Source organism: Phocoena sinus, chromosome 16, assembly GCF_008692025.1.
Source record: "Phocoena sinus isolate mPhoSin1 chromosome 16, mPhoSin1.pri, whole genome shotgun sequence".
NCBI lineage: Eukaryota > Metazoa > Chordata > Mammalia > Artiodactyla > Phocoenidae > Phocoena > Phocoena sinus.
The window spans coordinates 83,407,015-83,425,579 of NC_045778.1; the positions used below are offsets into that span (position 1 = coordinate 83,407,015).

The 18,565-nt window shown below is 51.7% G+C and overlaps 1 protein-coding gene across 1 annotated transcript in view; it reads right to left on the reverse strand.

Annotated features, from left to right (window-relative positions):
* Positions 1-4,495: 4,495 nt before the first annotated feature.
* TCERG1L (transcription elongation regulator 1 like) overlaps positions 4,496-18,565 on the reverse strand; it is a 204,091-nt gene continuing 190,021 nt past the window's right edge. The window contains exons 11-13 of the mRNA XM_032608658.1: positions 12,320-12,409; positions 8,297-8,415; positions 4,496-4,693 (exon numbers count right to left, since the gene is read on the reverse strand). Of these exons, the coding sequence (XP_032464549.1) occupies positions 4,537-4,693; positions 8,297-8,415; positions 12,320-12,409 (366 nt within the window). The 3' untranslated portion in view covers positions 4,496-4,536. The remainder of the gene's footprint in view (positions 4,694-8,296; positions 8,416-12,319; positions 12,410-18,565) is intronic.

Below are 18,565 nucleotides of genomic sequence, written 5' to 3' on the forward strand. Positions count from 1 at the left end.
AGACCCACCTCTTCTTCCACGACTCACCTTTGTCCTTTGATTGGATTCGGTGTTAACTGAGTGACATGCTCACAGTTTCCTGCTAAATTTTTTTTAAGAGAAGACACAAATGAGGTTTAAGTTTTCTCTCTATTTTTCACCCATTTCTCCCACCTCTACCCCTTGCCCCTGGCAACCACCAATCAGTGGTTAGTTTCCTACTAATTTTTAACAGCTGAGAAGTCACTACTGCGTTAACCTAATCTATGCTAGTGGCATTTAAAATGAAAGTGAAATATGCAAACATTAAAGGAACTTACCATTTAAAAGAAATCTTCGTCTACTGTATTTTTACAATGACTTAAACATATACAGAAGTCTGAAAAATGTTGATTACTTCTGCAGGCCTGAAAAGGAGCAAGTATTTCAAATATAGTCCATGTACAAAGAAAAACCAGCTTTTTTGAAACTTGTGTTTCTGCTTGAGGGCTGGTCTGATCAGACCCTAGCTGCCCTTTCCCCTCCTGCAGCTCACTGATTGATAAGTGATAGGTGCAAATCTAGATGTAGATATAAAGACAACCATAGAGATGATCTGTCTCTCCATCTACAACTGTACACCATTCAATTTTCTTAGATTCAAAATCACGATTATTACGTGAACTAAAATGTAAGCTTGCAAATACTTGGGTGAAAAGCAAAAACGTCTAGAAATTTTCCTACAGGCCATCAGGTGCCTGTGTCTTTCTAAGCACTAAGATATGTATAACTTAAGCTTATAGGCAACGTTCCTTTAGTGATTAACTTGTAGCAAAAGCAGCAGAATACAAAGGTTAAAGTAAAAGAAACAGATCCAATGTGGAGTCAGCTTTGTTCCTCCCCGTTACAGTTTCAGTTCCAAGAGGAGTTGACTAACTGTGCCTAACTGAGCAGAACCAAGGCGCTGGGTTCTGCCCTTGGGCACCAGGCCCTCCAAACTTACCAAGCTGTGGGCAATGGGAGTAAGAATTCCCTGCGTGGGTAACTGAGAGGGGGCCCTGCCCCCTCCCCTCCCACTGCAGTCGGCACGGGGAGACAACCCCACACCCCAGCCGCGGGTTCACCACCTCCTGTGAGAATCACCCAGCCTCACGGGGTCTGTCCCTCCAGTGGCACTGTGTCCACACCTTCAGCGGGCTGTCCAGCACTTCATCAAGCCGGCTGCTTCCGGGGGATGAGACCCACGGTCGCACCAGTGAATTTGGTGGGCAGAAGCCCAGTGTTGCCTTGTTTCCCTTAAAAATAGTTCCGTGGTCAACAGGACGTTCTGTGGGAAGCCAGGACGATAGACAAGTCCTCCCGCGAGAGCGTGGACTGTAATGATGGCGGAAGCGCTTTGTGCAGGACAGGAATCTACATCTTAGGGATTCATTTCTGCACGAGGAGAAATTGCTGGCCCGTTAACAGCCGGAGGATCCACGTGATCTGCCTGGAAGGGGGCTGCAGTGGGGACTCAGGGCCACCTCTTGTGGCAACAGCTACACCACGGTGACAGCAATGTTGCTAAACTCACACACACACCCCCAGCATCGCAGTCTCTCTGCAGGTTGGACCACGGAGCAAGGATCCAGGGGAGGACGCGGCTGACATCCTGCAGGACTGCCCACCTGGCCCACCTGGCGTTGAAAGCTCTTTGTGACGCTCGTGGGGCATCAGTACCCCCAGCTCTGTGGTGACCTCACCATCACCCATCACCCCAGCCACTGGTGTCGCACGAACCCCAGCCCAGAGCAGCGTGGACTCCTCCTCGGGCCACCTCCCCCTGGGGCAGCGGATGACGCAATTTCCAGAACGGTTGCTTGGAACGGCCGCAAGCTCCCCACAGAGAGACTCTCCCTCCACTGGTGCTTTTGGGGTCTCTCCTGACCAGGGCTGCGAGGGGTAAACAGCAGCTCGTGGCTGGGGCCAGCGGCATGTGAGTTAGATCACTAACCCAGGCTGCACCTTCTAGGTGATGCTCCGGATGCAGGAGGCAAAGCCGTAGACGGGGAGAGGCAACCGGAGGGGGCCGTGGGTTCTCTTATGCCTCCAGAACGGCTGAGGCCTGGTCTCGGCTGTAGTCGTTCATTTTATTTATTTATTTTTCTTTTGTGGTACGCGGGCCTCTCACTGCTGTGGCCTCTCCCGTTGCGGAGCACAGGCTCCGGACGCGCAGGCTCAGCGGCCATGGCTCACGGGCCCAGCCGCTCCGCGGCATCTGGGATCCTCCCGGACCGGGGCACGAACCCGCGTCCCCCGCATCGGCAGGCGGACTCTCAACCACTGCGCCACCAGGGAAGCCCAACTCTGTAGTTTATATAATCAAAGAAAGCATTTCAACAAAGGAAAGCAATATAATTTGCTACTATAATTGACCAGTATGAAAGGTGCATTTCATTATGGTTTCAGTAGATCTTTTTTTTTTTTTTTTTTTTTGCGGTACGTGGGCCTCTCACTGTTGTGTGGCCTCTCCTGTTGCGGAGCACAGGCTCCGGACGCGCAGGCTCAGCGGCCATGGCTCACGGGCCCAGCCGCTCCGCGGCATCTGGGATCCTCCCGGACCGGGGCACGAACCCGCGTCCCCCGCATCGGCAGGCGGACTCTCAACCACTGCGCCACCGGGGAAGCCCTGTAGTCGTTCATTTTAAACGACGCTGTCGTGCACATCTGGTGTTATGCTGCGGTATCAGACGGCAGTTCATGGAGGGCGACTCGGGCTGCAGACATCTGGTGTTCTGTGGTCAGGTGGTCAGCACCTCCCCACACCCTGGGCCAGAAGCAAGCAGCTGGTTTGGCAGATGGATGTTGCAGACGGCAGGAGAGAGCACAGGTTTTGTGCGAAGCCCCAGGGGTCCCCGGAAGCCCCTTACTGCAGCTCCCAAGGGCTGGGGAGCCAGAGCCTCCCCTCCCAGACACCTTTCCTGGTGGTTCTGGGCAGAGTGCAGGTAATGAGACATGGCCACAGGGCGACCTTCCCCCAGAGGGTGGCTGACCAGCGGCTCCCGTCGGCTTCCTGGCAGTCCGCTCAGCTGAGCTGTGCCCTCTCTGGCTGTGTCTGGACCTCTGCACTGGTGGGGAAGCTTGTCTGAGCCGGGGCAGGGGGTGTGAATGGCCGCTCCTACCTCTGCTGTTCCCATGTCCTTCAGACCTGTCTCTACTCACAGCCCTCATCACCCCAGTTCCCTTCCTGTTCAGTTCCTCCCTTCACATTACAAGGGGATTTCTATCTCCTGACGGACCCTGTCTGATCTGCCAGTGGCATATATATCTCAGAGCCCATCCCTGCAGCGCTGATGGCCGCAGACGCCCAGCCCCACCGGGTAATGGTCTGAATCTGAGCCATAGCTCCGGAACCCACAGAGGTCACTGGCATAGAAGGTAACCAGTTAACAGTACGGACATTAAGACCAGTGCATACCCCAATAAAGAGAGAATGCCTCCTTGCCCACTTCCCTCCTAATATGTGTGGCAAAAAGTGTTCTTTTTTTGGGAACTGACTGATGAGAAAAAAGGTAGGTGTGGAGGAGGTGCCACTGTGAGCTGGGGACAAAGACAGCGTATCCGATAGTGACTCCATAAACCTGAAATCTATAGACAGATGTTCAATAACTTACAGAATGCAATTAATTAGCTGGAGTTCTATCAAGTATGGTTCCACCCGGAACTCGTAATTTGAAAAGCAAGATTTCTATTTGAGTAGTACTATCACAGCCCTTACGTGCAATCGTAAATATTTTTATGAATCTTTCCAAATAGAGCACCTTTAGCTGAGACACGGTTTTGTTGCCTAAGATTGTGTTGGAAGTCTAAGCCACAAAAATACACTGGTTTAAAATATTTATTCATTCAAAAAATTTTTTAATTTTTTATACAAAGATGGTGAGAAAAATCTCATGCAAACTCTGGGCATACAAGAAAAATAACTTAAATATTAATAGGATGATTTTGTACAAAATAATTCTTTTTTAAGTAGGACCTCCCACAGAAAGCACAGCCCCCTTCCCCAGGCCCGATGTCCCCGGAGGGGGCTGGGGCGATCGCCCTTTGACCTGTAGGTGGTCCACGGTCCATGTGTCCAACGGTCACAGGTGTCACTATGGTGATGAACAGCCTATAAACTACTACTCAGAAAACTAGACCCGGGGACCCGAGCCGGGACGTCCCAACACCACAGAACTCCTGAAGGATGGAAGGAACTCATGAAGATTTTCAGAAAAGTTTCAGATAATCAGCTCGACTCACGAAAACACCTTGAGATGGTTAGAGATGGTGTCTGTTTCTGCTGAGGTACAAACCTGCAGCAGATTTAGAATCTGTCTATATTACAAGTAATTTGCATAATTAAAGCAATGAAGGGAGCAACATATCATGGCAATTAGAAATGCATCAAACTCGGAAAGTTGTACCAAAGAGAGCTTCAATATGAAACAATAACCCTCTGAGAACGAAGCCCACGGCCCCTGGGGCTCCCGACCTGGCTGCGTGGGTGCCCGTCCGCCAAGCCTCCACCACGCCCAGCCTGATGGCATCTGTACACACTCATCTCATTTTCCGTAGCCTGAGTCTGTTTTCCTTGTCCCGTTTCTTGAGAATAAGGATGAACTGGTTGAAAAAATGCTCCTGGTCCTTCCGTTTTTGGACAAGTCGAAACCTCTGATCCCGGCCGTACTTCTCAGCAAACTCCTTGAATGTGGTCCTGAAAGACCAAAAGCATCCTGAGACCCCTTCCTGGAGAAGAGCGGGTCCTGGTGCTCTGAGTACCTCCCGCCCGAGCTCAGGGTGGCGAGCTCCCTCTTCCAGACCCGGGAGCAGGACCCTTGGCACGAGGACGGGCAGAAGAAACAGCGCTGGGCCTCCGACACCACCTGCCTGCTCCCTCCACTGGCTGCTATTCCCCACTCGGCCCGGCAGGGGCCTGAGCCACGTAACTCACACACTTGCCCATCTCTGCATCCAACCGGCCCGTGGGCATGAGCCTGGCCTCACCTGCCTCCCGGGCCTGGTGTCACTCCGAGCTTCTCACTCCCCGCCCCCGTCACCGCTCCGGCCACACAGGTCTTCTGTCCACTACTCTCACTGTGCTTCAACTTGCCGTGGTCTTTGCCTATGCTGTTCCCTCTGCCTGGCACACCCTTCCCTCATTTCTTCGCTCACCATGTGAAGCCCTCTCCTCATTAGATGTCAGGACCAGCCTGTCTTCCTCAGGGAAACTCGTCCTATCTACGGGTCAGAGAACTGGGTACCATCTCGATGAGCCTCAACTGTGCGATGGTACTCGCCTCTCCCTGCTCGAGTAGAAGTGTGTTACCTGCTTTGTTTTCTATGGAGCATCCCAAACGTCTAAGCCCAGTGGCCGGCGTGTGCTCGGCACCCAAATACTGACTGAACCCATGATTGCCAGGCCAGGGAGTCCCCTGTAAGAAACTCAGTGCACCAGCCAGGCCAGGCCAGAGCGGGTGGGGCAGCTCAAAGGGCAGAGGAGTGGATGTGGCTTTGCAGTTTGCCAGCAGCGGCTCCCCATGGCTTCCTCTTCTCCCAGGCCGGAGCTTGAAGCCGGTGGTTGGGGCGGCTCCAGGCGGTGGGGCGGGGGCGGGAGGGGAGAGCGGAGGTTCCGGCAGACGCTTCCGCCTGCCTTCTGCTTGCAGAGAGCTGGGCTGGAGCTGCAGGAGGGCCCCTGGGTGAGCAGAAACGTGCTCGCCCTGTGCCGGGGGAGGCCCCTTGCTCCTCCTATTTCCCTTCGTGGAGAAATGTATATTCCATTGCAGACATTTAATTGTTGCATTAAATTATTATAACTTAATGGTTCTTTCTTTATACGTGAATAACAAGATTATACTGACATGGCTGTTAGGAGACAAGATGAATAATTAGTAGACCCATCCTCACTGCTGTCACTAAACGATGAGTCTCATTCCTTCCTCACCAAGCACTGCTCTCCTCCCTGCACACCCCGGAATTCAGCGTGCCAGACGCTTCCCGAGGAGAGAAAACTCTTCTCTCCGGTTTTCAACTTTCTCTGTTCGTTCTTTCCGTCTTTACCTCCCTCCCTCCCTCCCTCCCTCCCTTCCTTCCATGATTTCACAATTGCCATGAGGTGTGACTAACACACACTTATTTGGGCTTCCATCACTGACCTTCTTGGGAAAAGTAAGATGCTGAGAGACACAGGGGGCTTGTTATTTTGGTCGCGTGTCTAGGGGGAGCCTGAGCATCTTCAATCAGGGGCTGGGCGGAGCCCCTTCTAGAGAGGTCCTATTCTGGGCACCTCTAAATAGAAGTATCCCTGAAAAGAAAAAAGAAAACTCCGACCCTTTAGCCGTGCCCAAGGGGACAGCCTGGCTTACTGCTGACCCTGGTGGACCGTCCAGTGAGCCTGGGGAAGTCCTCTGAGTCACCTGCACTGCATCTCCCTTTCCCCTGGGGACGTGGCCACCCGCAGTTGAAGGAGGTGGCCGCTGTGGCCAGAGCACCAGTCCGCCAGCCCACGGGGAGGTCCCCGGAGGCTCCTCTCCCCTCTCCAAGACACCGAGAGCTGGGCAGGGCTGGGATCTGGCCCTGGACTATCCCCACGGCTAGGATCAGAGCCAGGATGACTGGAGGTGGGGCTGAGAGTACTCAGGACGCCTGTGCTGAGCCCGCTGGCGACCAGTGGATGCCTGCGAAATGGCGGGAAGAGGATGTAAAGAAGACCTGAAGAGGGTTTTGAAATGTCGCAGAATTAGCTACGTTTGAAATAAAAACTGGTTTTATAATTATAAAAGTAATATATGCCCAGTGTACATTTCTAACAAATAGCAGGCAATTAAATCTAATTTCAAAGAAGAGTAACTTCATTTCTACCACTGATTTTCCTTCTCCGTGTGTGTAATCGTTTTCGTAATTGCTGAATACATTCTGAATATTTCTCCTTTGCCTTCATAACATATTCATGGGAGGGGGACTAGGTTGGCTCTTGTTAACATTTTACCAATGGATGGACACAGACAGCACCAGTGGTAATGATGGGAGCTCTCCAGGATCTGCCATGAAGCCCCACACACCATCCTCCTAGTGGCCCGGGTGGCAGGGCAGCTACACCCCCTCAGATCAAGACACCTGAGCTGTGAAGGTCCAGTGCCTGACCTGGCAGCGGGGGCCAAGGATGGGCAGGGCTGCTGTGCACTGAGGCAGGGGCTCTAGATCCAACTCTCCCCTTCCCACCCAGGGTCACCAGCTGGGGGGACAGAGCAAAGCCACGGCTAGAACCCAGAGTTCTCATAGAAAATCACAATTTACAAATCGTTAGGCCCACATTTGCTTTCCGAGGTTAGCATTTGGTGATGGGGATAATTCATGCGAATTTTTTTCCCATTCAGAAAGTATCTATCCGTTAAATAGTCGAAGAAGTTTTCTGAGGCCTATGTAACCAGCACTAAATTATATTATCCAATTATTGGCCAATGAATTAACCAATTATTGATCAAAATGTAGATGCCTACATCTGCACGGAAGGCAAACATCAATTAATGTTCATTTAACTATGATTTATTTATGCATTATTAAAAATGCATGATGGCAGCCTTATTATTAAAAATCATAATGTGTAAATGTCCATTTAAAAGTAAGGTCCCAATTTAAAATAAAAATACATCAAAATCAACCATTTTTCACTCATAAAAGTTATACTTGTATAATTAAATAGTTCTTGCATTAATTTTTAAATGTCAATTAAAGTTAATTTTAAAGTCGAGTTCAGCTTATGTATTCTTCTCGTTTCTAACATCGTCTTCATATTAGTTTGTTGCATTTCATGGCAGTAATGCCTGATTATCTTTGGTGAGGTTGACAGCCAAGTTCACTCGGGCCCTTTGCTGGTGTGGAGCGTCTTCACTTCACACGCTGGACAGCTGCCCAGGCGTGTGGAACCCAGGGGCTGGTGGGGTTTATTTTGCTGTTGCTGTGTATCGTTTGTTTTGCATTTGTACTCCTCCATCATTAGATCAGGGGAATTAGGCCCCATCTCACGAGGGCTGACCTATTGATGAGTTATTGTGGCCTTGGAGTCAGGGCTGCTGACCTGTGGAAAACCACCACGTAAGGTGGACAGAGCTGCTGGGGTGCCTTTGGTTAGCAAGCAGGGCTGGGAGGTTTGTTCACAGCTGGCACAGGGGAGAAGGGCTTCCCGCTCCAAAATTACACATTTCATGTCTATGGAACATAGGTCACATGATTTAACCCAAACTGACTTTAAAAGACCCCTTACAAAATTTGGTAAATTCCCAGCCCCAGAAATCGCCTGGCCTTAACTCACTTTCCATACCTGGGTGAGACTTTAGATTCCTCTAGAAGTTTTTTGAATTCTTCTTTGGCCAGCAGCAATTTGCTTTTCTTTTCCTTGTATTCTTCTTTTATTCTTGTCTTGACAAACTGTTCAAATATCTTAAGACACACACAAAACAGAACTATTACAAGAATGCGTATCGGAAATGAACTCCTGCGCTTCAAACACCACACAAAACACAGCAAGAATCTGAGATAAGCCTGTCTTTTTCACAGTTGCTGGAGCTACAAACCAGAGCCTTTAACCTGGCCTCTCCGTGAAAGCAAGTGTCTGGACAATTACACCTGCTCTCCCACGAGGCCAGTGCGCCTCTCCACGTCCAGACACCATCTGGGGGCCAAACGCTGAATCAGCCTGCTTGGAAATCCTGGGTCTGAGTGGGCGGCCCTCTCTAGAGGTGTGGCGGGACCAGTGGACAGTTTGGAAATTCCAGCTCCAGTGCTCCGATATTTCTTGTTTTGGAGCCTCTTGAGCACCACTTACCTGCACGCACTGTCTCACCGACTTTCACATCCTGGCCAGCGGTACCATGACACGTGAGAGTCTGTACTTTGTTCTAGTAATCCCTGTGGCAATGTAACTGGCATTTGAGTCTCCAAAATGACTTTGAACTTGTGAAAAGAAAGTCAACCCAGCATCTCTGGTTTCCCACACTCTAGTCTTCAAGAAGACCCACTTGTGAACAAGGGTCTGGTTCCCCAGGGGCTCCTGTGGGCAAGGTGAGCCTCTCCTTGGTGTCATGGAAACACCCAGTGAGGAGACCCGACCACCGGGCACTGCACTCCCCCTCCCCAGCTCGATGAGAGTGGGCTTTGAAGGCTACCTCCACAGGAAAACCAGACCCTTAGCCCACAGGGTATGGATATTGTCTGGTAGGCAAATCCATCCAAGACCCTGGGAAGGTTTCTCTTGGGTACTGGCAGCCGACACGACAAAATGCCACCAGGGAATCACCCTTTGCAGTAGACCGTGGCGTGAGCCTCCCTGCCTTGGATTAAGACCGCTCATTGTTCTAATATCAGAAAATTGTCATCTGTAGACTAAAGCCAAAGGGAGGTGGAGATAGCTGTTTCATTCCCAAAGCTCTCCAAGCCTCGAAAACGTTGAAAGGAGAATAAACTGGAGAAGATTTAGATGTGTGTACGAACGCAGATAAGAAGATCAACAAAAAGCCCACATCTGATCCTATGAGGCCAATGAATAGCAATTCTGTACCAACCCAGTCGGTGGCCACTGCAGATACTGGACTCTGACGAAGAGCTCAGGGAATCTCCCGCCCTCCTGCCGAGGACATGGAACCAGGCAGTGGCGACTTGGCCGAAACCCCATCACTCCCCTGCAGAACGGGTGTCCCGGCTCTGCCTGATGGTTTCAGATTGCATTTCAGTCACGGCCAGCCTTTACAGGAGTATAAATACAAAATGCTACCCGCCTCCTGAAGGATCACCAGCGAAATGAAATATTCAGGAACAGGCCTTAGCCGGAGAGCGCGCGCATATATTTGAGTAAGAACGATTGGCTTGTTTCACCTTCAAGGCAAGTGGTAATGTAAACTCCCCAGTTCTTCTATAATTTAAGCTAATAAAAAAGGTAAATGTAGGGTTATTATACAGATAAAAGCGTGTGGGTCCATCATTAGTCAGAGTTTTGCTCTATTAATTTTAAATCTGGATAGAAACCCTGGCTGGTGGTGGGGTCAGAGCTGGTGAGAAAGGCCTTCTTCTCTCTCTGCCTGGAACCATTTATCCCTCTAATCAGATTTGCTCTCTCCTCCGCCTTTGCTCTGCTGCTTTATTTATGCCGCTATAATTTAATGTAACAGGTTTATTTTCCCTCCTCTTTAACAAATTACACCAGTTTTATTCAAAACGGGGCATGACTTTTTAAAAGAGAGACCACTGGCCATTATCTCGTCATGGCGTGTTCTAGTGAAATAAGATGCAACACTCTGTTACCATAGAAACAGGTCTGATGAGCGCTCCCAGGACCCCTGCTCTCTATTTCGGCTCATTCACGTCTCCCCTGCAGACCCCATGGAAGGATGGATGCAATGCATACACCATGAGCCTCGGCTTTTCCCACAAACACTATGTGACAGTAGGTCCCACCCAGAGTCCACGTCTGGTGCTTGCCAGCCCAATTCATTCATAAATAGGACTGTGTTTTCTGAACGGGGCCCAAATATTGCTTCCTTCATCAGTTCAGCTTCAGCCCCGTGCCTCTCAGAAACCACAACACTGTCGATCTGCTGGGGTGGGGTTTCCCTTACGATGCAGGCACTTAATCTGAGGCCTCTCTGGTGCTGAAGTGCCTCAGCTATGGGGAGCCTGCTTCCTCCTCCTTGTGGGGCTCTGGGACCACGCTGTGGTATGAACACAGGCCTGATGTTTCCTCTGTATGATTTCACAGGGACGTCTGAGGGCCCCCCACCAAACGGCGGGCTCTGGCTGTGAGCTGACCTTCTAGTCTGATCTGTCTGCCCCGAGAGCACCCTGGCAGTCACGGCCCCTCCCGGTCAGCGCCTGTCTCTCTCACCGGGGCTGTGGGAGTCCAGCCGCCCTGCTCCCGTGGGTGAGTCTTGTGCCATGACCCCGCCCCAGACACCCGGAGGGCAGGAGACCCTGCCCTGCCCAAGAGCCTGGTCCATTCCAGGCAAACAGCGCCCTGAGCTCCCTGACGTCTGAGAGACGGGGCTTAAGCATTGAATCATCAGCTCGGCTTTTCTCGGGGGTGTGGTGGGAAGGGTCTTACTTCTTCAACTTCCTTTAAAGAGGCCGATGGCCTCTAAAACCATCCATGGACTAGAGATGGAAGAGCATTGATCGCGACAGTCAGTGACAGAGTCTACAGCTGTGCTGACCTTTATCTGTTACGGTTTAAAGTGATCTTGTCACCAAAATAAACGGGCTTCTCTCTGGTCACAGCTGGAGAGCTGAACTTTGTGATTTGTAACAGGGCAACAAAAGGGTGAGATATTACCAATGATTAAAATCACCGAGTTTCCTCGGCTGTGGGGAAAACAGATATAAAACACCCAAACAAAAAGCGAGGCCCCGCCCTCTTGGCCTGCATGGAGCCCCTTGGTCTACACCTAAGGGAATTTCACGAGTTGATGACAGAATTGAAAATAAAATTGCACTTTCCATCCTCCTGGCCCGGGCTTTCCCAGACCCTACTGTCTGAAATCAGATGGATGCCTCCAGGGCCACGACATCGGAGGTGAGATGACCCTCGTGGGCTTGTGTCTCCAGTGGTGGCGCCTGGTCGCCCACTTTCCACATGTATCTGCTCTGTACTCAGAGGGCAGAGGGAGGGAGACGCATGATTGGGGCGGGAACACAGATGCAGACGCAGAATCTGGATCCTTCTGGAATTTATCTCGGGGCCCTTCTTGGATGTGCTCTAGGAGCCACCAGATCCTGGCAGGGCTGTGAAAGCTCAAGTGTCCCCACCGGTCAGCACAGCCCATCCCTCTGTCTGTCTGCTTAATCCGGGAGACAGTTCTGGCTCCGTGACTTGACTTCTCAACAAGCCAGGGCGGACCCCTGTCAAGTGTCCATTTAAAGTGACCTCCGGGCCAGCTATCTCTAATCCATTCTTGCTTTTCTGGGGACCCACTTTCTAGAAAAGTCCATCCTTTACTTTTGCTACCGTTGTTCCCTGGACCCTCTCCTAGTTCACTTTTATTATATCAGATCTTAAGTCTTTTTAATACAGTCACCCAGGACGTGGTCAATGTTCCCCAAAGCTGAGTTTTCACCTCTGTGTTTGTCTCATGGGGTCATGACCAGGCGGTTCGCCAAGAGCAGGTGCCAGGGTAGCCTCCCGCTGCACCCGTAGCTCTTCCCGTTCACAAGCTCACAGGCCAGCAATCAATTCTCACGGCTTCCCCACTGACACGGCAAAGGTGACAGGCACCTGCTCGTCCGCAGAGCCCTCAGGACGGAGCATCACTTCAGCTCTGCGTCCTCGAGTCCATCACCGCACCTCCTACCCCCTTACCTGCTTCCGCTCCTCGGAATTTAGCAGGAGATAGCGTGGATCAAACACGATTTTATGTAATTCTTTCTCCCAGGTAGAAAACGCTGACACCTGAAGAAAGATAGTCAATAGAGCTGCTTTTAGCATCTCATGCTGAGCCTGGAGTCACACTGAAATGATCAATGGTGAGACACAGCACTAAGGAACCAGGGGTTGAGGGATGTAGCATCGTTTAAAAGTGTTCAACTTGTCAAACTTTTAAGAAAATCAATATTTAGAGCATTTGAACATCGAATTTCTAGACTCATGACACTATTTCCTCCCTGGATATCTTCCAGAGCCGTGCGTCCTGATCTAAAACCCCAGCTACGCCCGTGAAGCTGGGACATTCTGAAATGCCACATTGTGAAAGGACGTATTTGGAAAACTTTTCAGGACACCGCAGGTCGTAACAGAGGACAGTGTTTTAGAAATAATCAGAGTTTGGCACAATTTCAAATGATTTTTAATCAACATTTAAACCTTTTTTAGGTAGGTCACCTTTTTAGACAAACTACCCTACTTTCTAATAGTTTTAGAGTTATAGAAAAATTTCACAACTATTATGAAGCTACCGTCTACCCCACACCCAGCTTCCTATATAATGTTACTATGCTACATGTGTCTACACTATTATTAACAGGAGTCCACACCTTACTCAGGTTTCTTTAGTTTTTGCCTAATTTTTTTTACTGTCCCAGGATTCCACGCAGGACACCACATCACTCATGTCTCCTCGGGCTCCTCTGGGCTGTACAGTTTCTCACTCTCCTCGGTTTCGATGACCTTGAAAGTTCTGAAGAGTACTGGTCAGGTATTTTGTGACATGTACCTCTGCTGGGATTTGTCTCAGTTTTTCTCTTGGTTCGACCGGGGCTGTGGGTCTGGGGAGGAAGACCCCAGAAAATGTGCCCTTCTTGTCACATCCTATCAAGGTCCATACTGTCAATGTAACTTATCAGAGCTGACGTTGACCTTGACCGACCAGCTGAGGTCTTTCCTCTATGAATTTATTCTTTTTCCCCTAGCCCATGCTGTCCTCCTTGGAGGGAAGTCACAATGTATAGCCCACACTCAAGGGGTCCGGCTCCACCTCCTGAGGTGGGAGTATCTGTAGGAGTCCCTTGGCATTCTTCTGGGTGGGCTGTTTGTCCATTCTCTCCCATTTACTTATTTGGTCAATCATTTGTTTATATCAATATGACTCATGGATATTTATTTCATACTTTGGGTTATAATCTAACATAATTATCGATCTGCTCCTGGTTTGGCCGTTGCAGTTGGCTCCTGTGTCCCTGGGACGTACCCCATCATTTTGTTTTCTGGGCCCTTCAAGATGCTCCAGGGTCATCTCATATCGCTCCTACCTTGGCCCTAGAATCAGCATTCCCCAAGAAGCCCTGGTCCCTCTTATTGGAGACCTGGGTGCCGGGTGAGCTCACTGCTGCTGGGATGTTGTTGATCCAGACTCTCTCAGCTGATGGAGCAGTGAAACATTTAAGTCATCCAAAACTAATTTATTCATTTAAAAGCATTGACCAAATATTGACTGTGCCTTAGGCCCCATGCTGGGTAAATCGAGGCCACTGACGTAAGGAGGCCCACGGTCCAGGGTGAGGCAGAAAAGCTATAACTCAGGATCTCCTGGGGGGCATTAGCGTCCTTCCAGAGACATGCCCAGGAGCCAAGGGGACACAGAGAAGGGCCTGGGGAGAAGTTGTCTCGAATAATGACTGTGCTGGAACTGGGCCCATGAAGGGTCTGGGAGGTGTTCAGGAGGAAGTGTCTGTGGAGCGAAGGCCAGGCTCCAGGAACTGTGGGGAATGTGGGGATTACAAGGGTGGAACATGGTTGGGATGAAGGAGGCTAAGAGGGGCTGGGAAGACGCAGGAGAGACGGGCAGAGCAGATGTGCAGGACACTCCCAGACCTACTTAGGAACTAGGGCCTTGTCTGGAGAGCAACGGGGGAAGAAGAGCCAGATGTCATGTGTATCTAGGAGCCGGGGCAGGGGAGGGACTCCCGGGACGTGGGGAGGTGAAGCCAATGGGCAGTTTACAAAACCAAGATCCCTTCACATTCTTACTTTGAGCAGGTTAGAATATTTCTGGTAGAGATATTATTTCAATAGGAATTGTGCTTTGCTTTGTACATCATAACATAATGCTTTTTCAAACTTGACAACTCCTATCTTCAGTAATAAAAAGGAAAGCCCTTTTTAATACTCATGAGCTCTTCTATCAGGCAGGGTGACCCAAACTCCACCCAGGGACTTTCTTCAGTTGACTAAAAACATGGTGAAATTTTGACACGTTACAGGGATTGGGGGTAGGGGCTCTGGAAAAGCATCAGGGCAGAATGATTTCTCTGTTTTTCGAGAGCTGACACTTGACCACGTGAGCACTAGGGTGGATATGGAGAGAAGGAATGGCCAACTTCAATACAGCCCAATCAGATGGGCATCTATCCACCATGTAGAGACCTGTAAACCCCTCCAAGGTCCTAGTTTTGTAAGGAAGGCCAACGATTCTTAAGAATTGGTGTCACATAACTGATTCCACCAGTTAGTTGAGAAGTTTTGGAGTTCTAGATGTATAATAAACTATATTTAAAAAAAATAATATATTGTCCTTGCCTCCAGAGGAATTTACAATCTGTATACAAGGCAAGATGAGCCATCTCCCCAATGACTGTAATTTGTGATAAAACAGACGTCATCACATAACCTGACAGCCACACCAACAGATGCTCTGGAAGTTCAGAGGAGGGTGGCAGCTCTGGACAGAGGGGCAGCCGGGCTTGGGACCTGCGACAGAGGCTGGAGCAGAAGGGAAGTCTGGACAGTTGAGTGTGAAACGGGGCCCATCACTGCCTGTGGGTGGACACAGCCTTGTCTGTGAGACAGACTCTTCCCAAAGAAGGACCCTGATGACTGTCATTCCCTCGACTGTGAGACTCACTCTTGATGGAAGCCCAGCCTCCCTGGACCTGTGTCCCCACGGTCACGTTGTCTGGTAGGTTCATTCCATGGGGCAGGGGCTGAGGCCTCCCCTTTCTTGCTGGAGGCCTGTGGGGAGCCATTCTCCACTCCCAGGGGTCCCCAAGTTCTCCACGGTGGGCCCTCCACAATAGGTTGGCTTCCTTAAAGCCAGTGGGAGAATCTCTATATATGAGACCCAATCTTACATAACATGGTGTCACACCGACATGGGGGTGGCCCCCCATCCTATTTGGAGTCCTGCCCACTCTCAAAAGAGGGGGTTATTCAAGATGTGTGCCCCAGGGTGGGAGTCTTGGGGCCACCCTAGGACTCTGCCCACACAGCAGGTCCCCAAGACAAATGCATGTTCTTGCCCCTAACTTGGCCTTCGTTTCTCAACAGTGATCTCCATCCCTCGTCTGCCCAACAGTCCTTCGAATCTTTGACATTTTACATGTGATTTGGTCCAGGATCATGGAATTCTTCAGCCAATTTTAGACCCTTTCCTGCAGAAGTCCCGTCCTTCCCTGCAGCCTGACTGTGTTGTGTAGTGCGCCCGTCTCCCTTCCTGGGCCGTGTTCTGTGATGTATACCTCATCTCCTGACACTTGGCAACCTATTCCATCTCAGGGTGCTGACACCAGGTGACTCTGTGCCGTGGGCGAAGGTCAGCAGTAACTGTCTTGGTGAGAGTGTGTTTGGACACTGTCCTGGCCCATCCGCTGGCCTCTGGTTAACACTCATGCACAGCTTTATTTAACTCCCCTCTGGAACATCACCCCCTATGGGCTGGGAATAGGGACACATGGGCAGCGGGTCCCTTGAGCTGTACTCGAGGCCAGCCTCCTGCAGTCTTGTGCTTCTCCCGCCGGCAGACTCCCCTCTGAGTCATCCTCAGTTGTCTGAATTGTGTTCCCTGCCATTTCTACAACAGAAGACACCAGAGCTGGTGGTCTGAAACACAGGCACAGAGAAGGAGCCTCAGCGTGGACCGGCCAGGGCGCAGTTCCCAAGCCTGGACAGATGCCGCCATACAGTGGAAACTGTCAGCAGGCGTCCACCCCCGGCATTGGTCCGAGGCTGCCGCCTGGCTGGCTGACACGTGGGCATCCCATGTGGCAATGTCTGCACCTACAGGTGTCACTGCTGGAGGGGTGACAGTTCCAGCGAGGCTGTAGATCAAAGGGGAGACACTGGTACTCTCTCTGCGGCCTCATGCACCAGGTCCTTCCTGTCATAGCTGTTGTCAAGGTTCTCCCAGAAAAATAACCTTGTTTTAAAACCCCAAAGAATCATGCCAGCACAAGTAGCAAAATGACAGCGTCATCCTCGTCGCCTTTGGGGGTGGTCATCTCCTGCCTGGACGACCACAGTGGCCTCCTGATGGCTCCCCGCCCCCCAGCATCATTTTCCCTTGACCCGCAGCCCCCATCTTTCCAAGAGCCCTCAGACCAACGGGTCGGCCACTCGGCCAGCACTGAGGCCTCTCGGGTCTGGCCCCAGCTGTCCACCCAGCGTCCTGTCCAGCTGAGCGGCCCTGAGCGACCCCCACCAGCGAGGGTCCCACGCCGGGTGGCTGACCCCTCCACCCACTCCACCTGCGGGGCATGGCAGGGTGACGCCCCCTCGGAAGCCACCATGAGATGACCCTTCCCCGGATGACACCACCTCCAACCTCAGCCCCACCTTCACGGAAACCTCTCCGAAGGCCAAGGAGTGGGTCCTGCGTTGCTCCTGGGGAAAGGGACTCCGTTAAGTAACGTGGTCTGAGAGCGTTGGGTTAAGGCTAAAGAGCGAGATGATAACGCAAGTCCCGTGGGTGCCACGGGGCCGTGGCCATCCCCTCGGGGTCCTGCCCCCAGGCTGGGCACCCAAAGGAGGCAGGCATGCTTTGTCTCCGAAACCAAAGGCAGTTTTGAGGGCTTGTCAACCCTTGGGTCAAAGAAAAGGCCAGGAGCCGAAGGAAGAGAGGAAGGCACCCGTCTGCCTGTCTGTCTGCCTGCACGTGCTGGTCGGACCCTCGGCTGGCACCCTCTCTCCCCTTCCTATCACCTCTGGTCTCTCCTGGTCTCAGGGAAACGGACCAAGGCCTCAGCCGGGAGGTATGAAGGCCTCTCTCACCTGGGAAGGGGAGAAGCAGGTGCGGGAGTTCTGAGGGGGCACGAGGCCACTGGGTGGGACCTGACATGCTGAGCCATGCAGGAGGCCCAGTGGCCCCTGAAGACGGTCCCTGAATCTCCCTCCAGCCTGAGCCCACTGCCCTCTGCTTCCAGGGGCCGGAGACCGTGGCCACAGCCCCTCCGTGCATTTGCCCAGGTTTGCCCTCCTGGCTTCTCTGCCTCCAGCCACCACCTGCGCCCCAACACCACCTCCCTCCGTCGGTGCTCACCCCACCCCTCCCGAGTCCAGACCCCCTCCCTGCCCACTAGCTCTCCCTGCGGGGCCACCCTCCTGAGAGCCCAGACCCCGCCGCCCTGACACTGCGGATCACGTGTGAGGACGTGTGCAGCATCCTCTGATCCTCTGCTCTGTCCTCCACGCCGCCTGGAGGCTCTGCTGATGACAGATGGCGTGTTGCTTGTAATTAGCACTCACGCCATTACCCTCTTTATCCAATTTCCTGGAACGCACAGCTGTGTCTTCTATTTCTGGTTCTGGAGCTCCTGACAATTAAAGGTGGCCTGAGGTGGACACAGCACAGGATGAAGTGAGCAGACTGTGCTCCTGGCTCATCCGGGACAGGAGGCGGTGTCATCTCCACAATCATCTAGAAGCAGCCGCAAGAAGGGAGCTTGGGTGACGGCGGCGCACTGGGGAGGTGATGTCAGGCGTGCAGGACACTGACACGTGGAGGGAGAAGAACCAAGGATGGTGCATAAATGGGCAGGTGGCCCTGGGGGACCACAGGGCGCCGTGTCCCCAGGGAACCATGGAGACTCATGTAGAACACGCTGGAATCTGCCTGCAATTCATCCCACCGAAGGTGGGGACGTGGGGGTTTACCTCCCGCTCCCACCCTCCCTGGTGGAGCACTGCCCCTGGAGATGCTCAATCTCTAAATTTAAAGGGGGGAGTGGTCGGCATGTGGAAGGTTCCCCTGAGCGCAGGTGAGCCAGGTGACCCACAGGTGATCCAGAAGTGAGAAAGGGGCTGCGTACTTCCCCCAAACTCTGGGACATGTCGATTCCCACCTTCAACTCCCAGTACTCATGGTATTTTGCCAAGTTTGGCGCTTTTGTTGGTATTTTG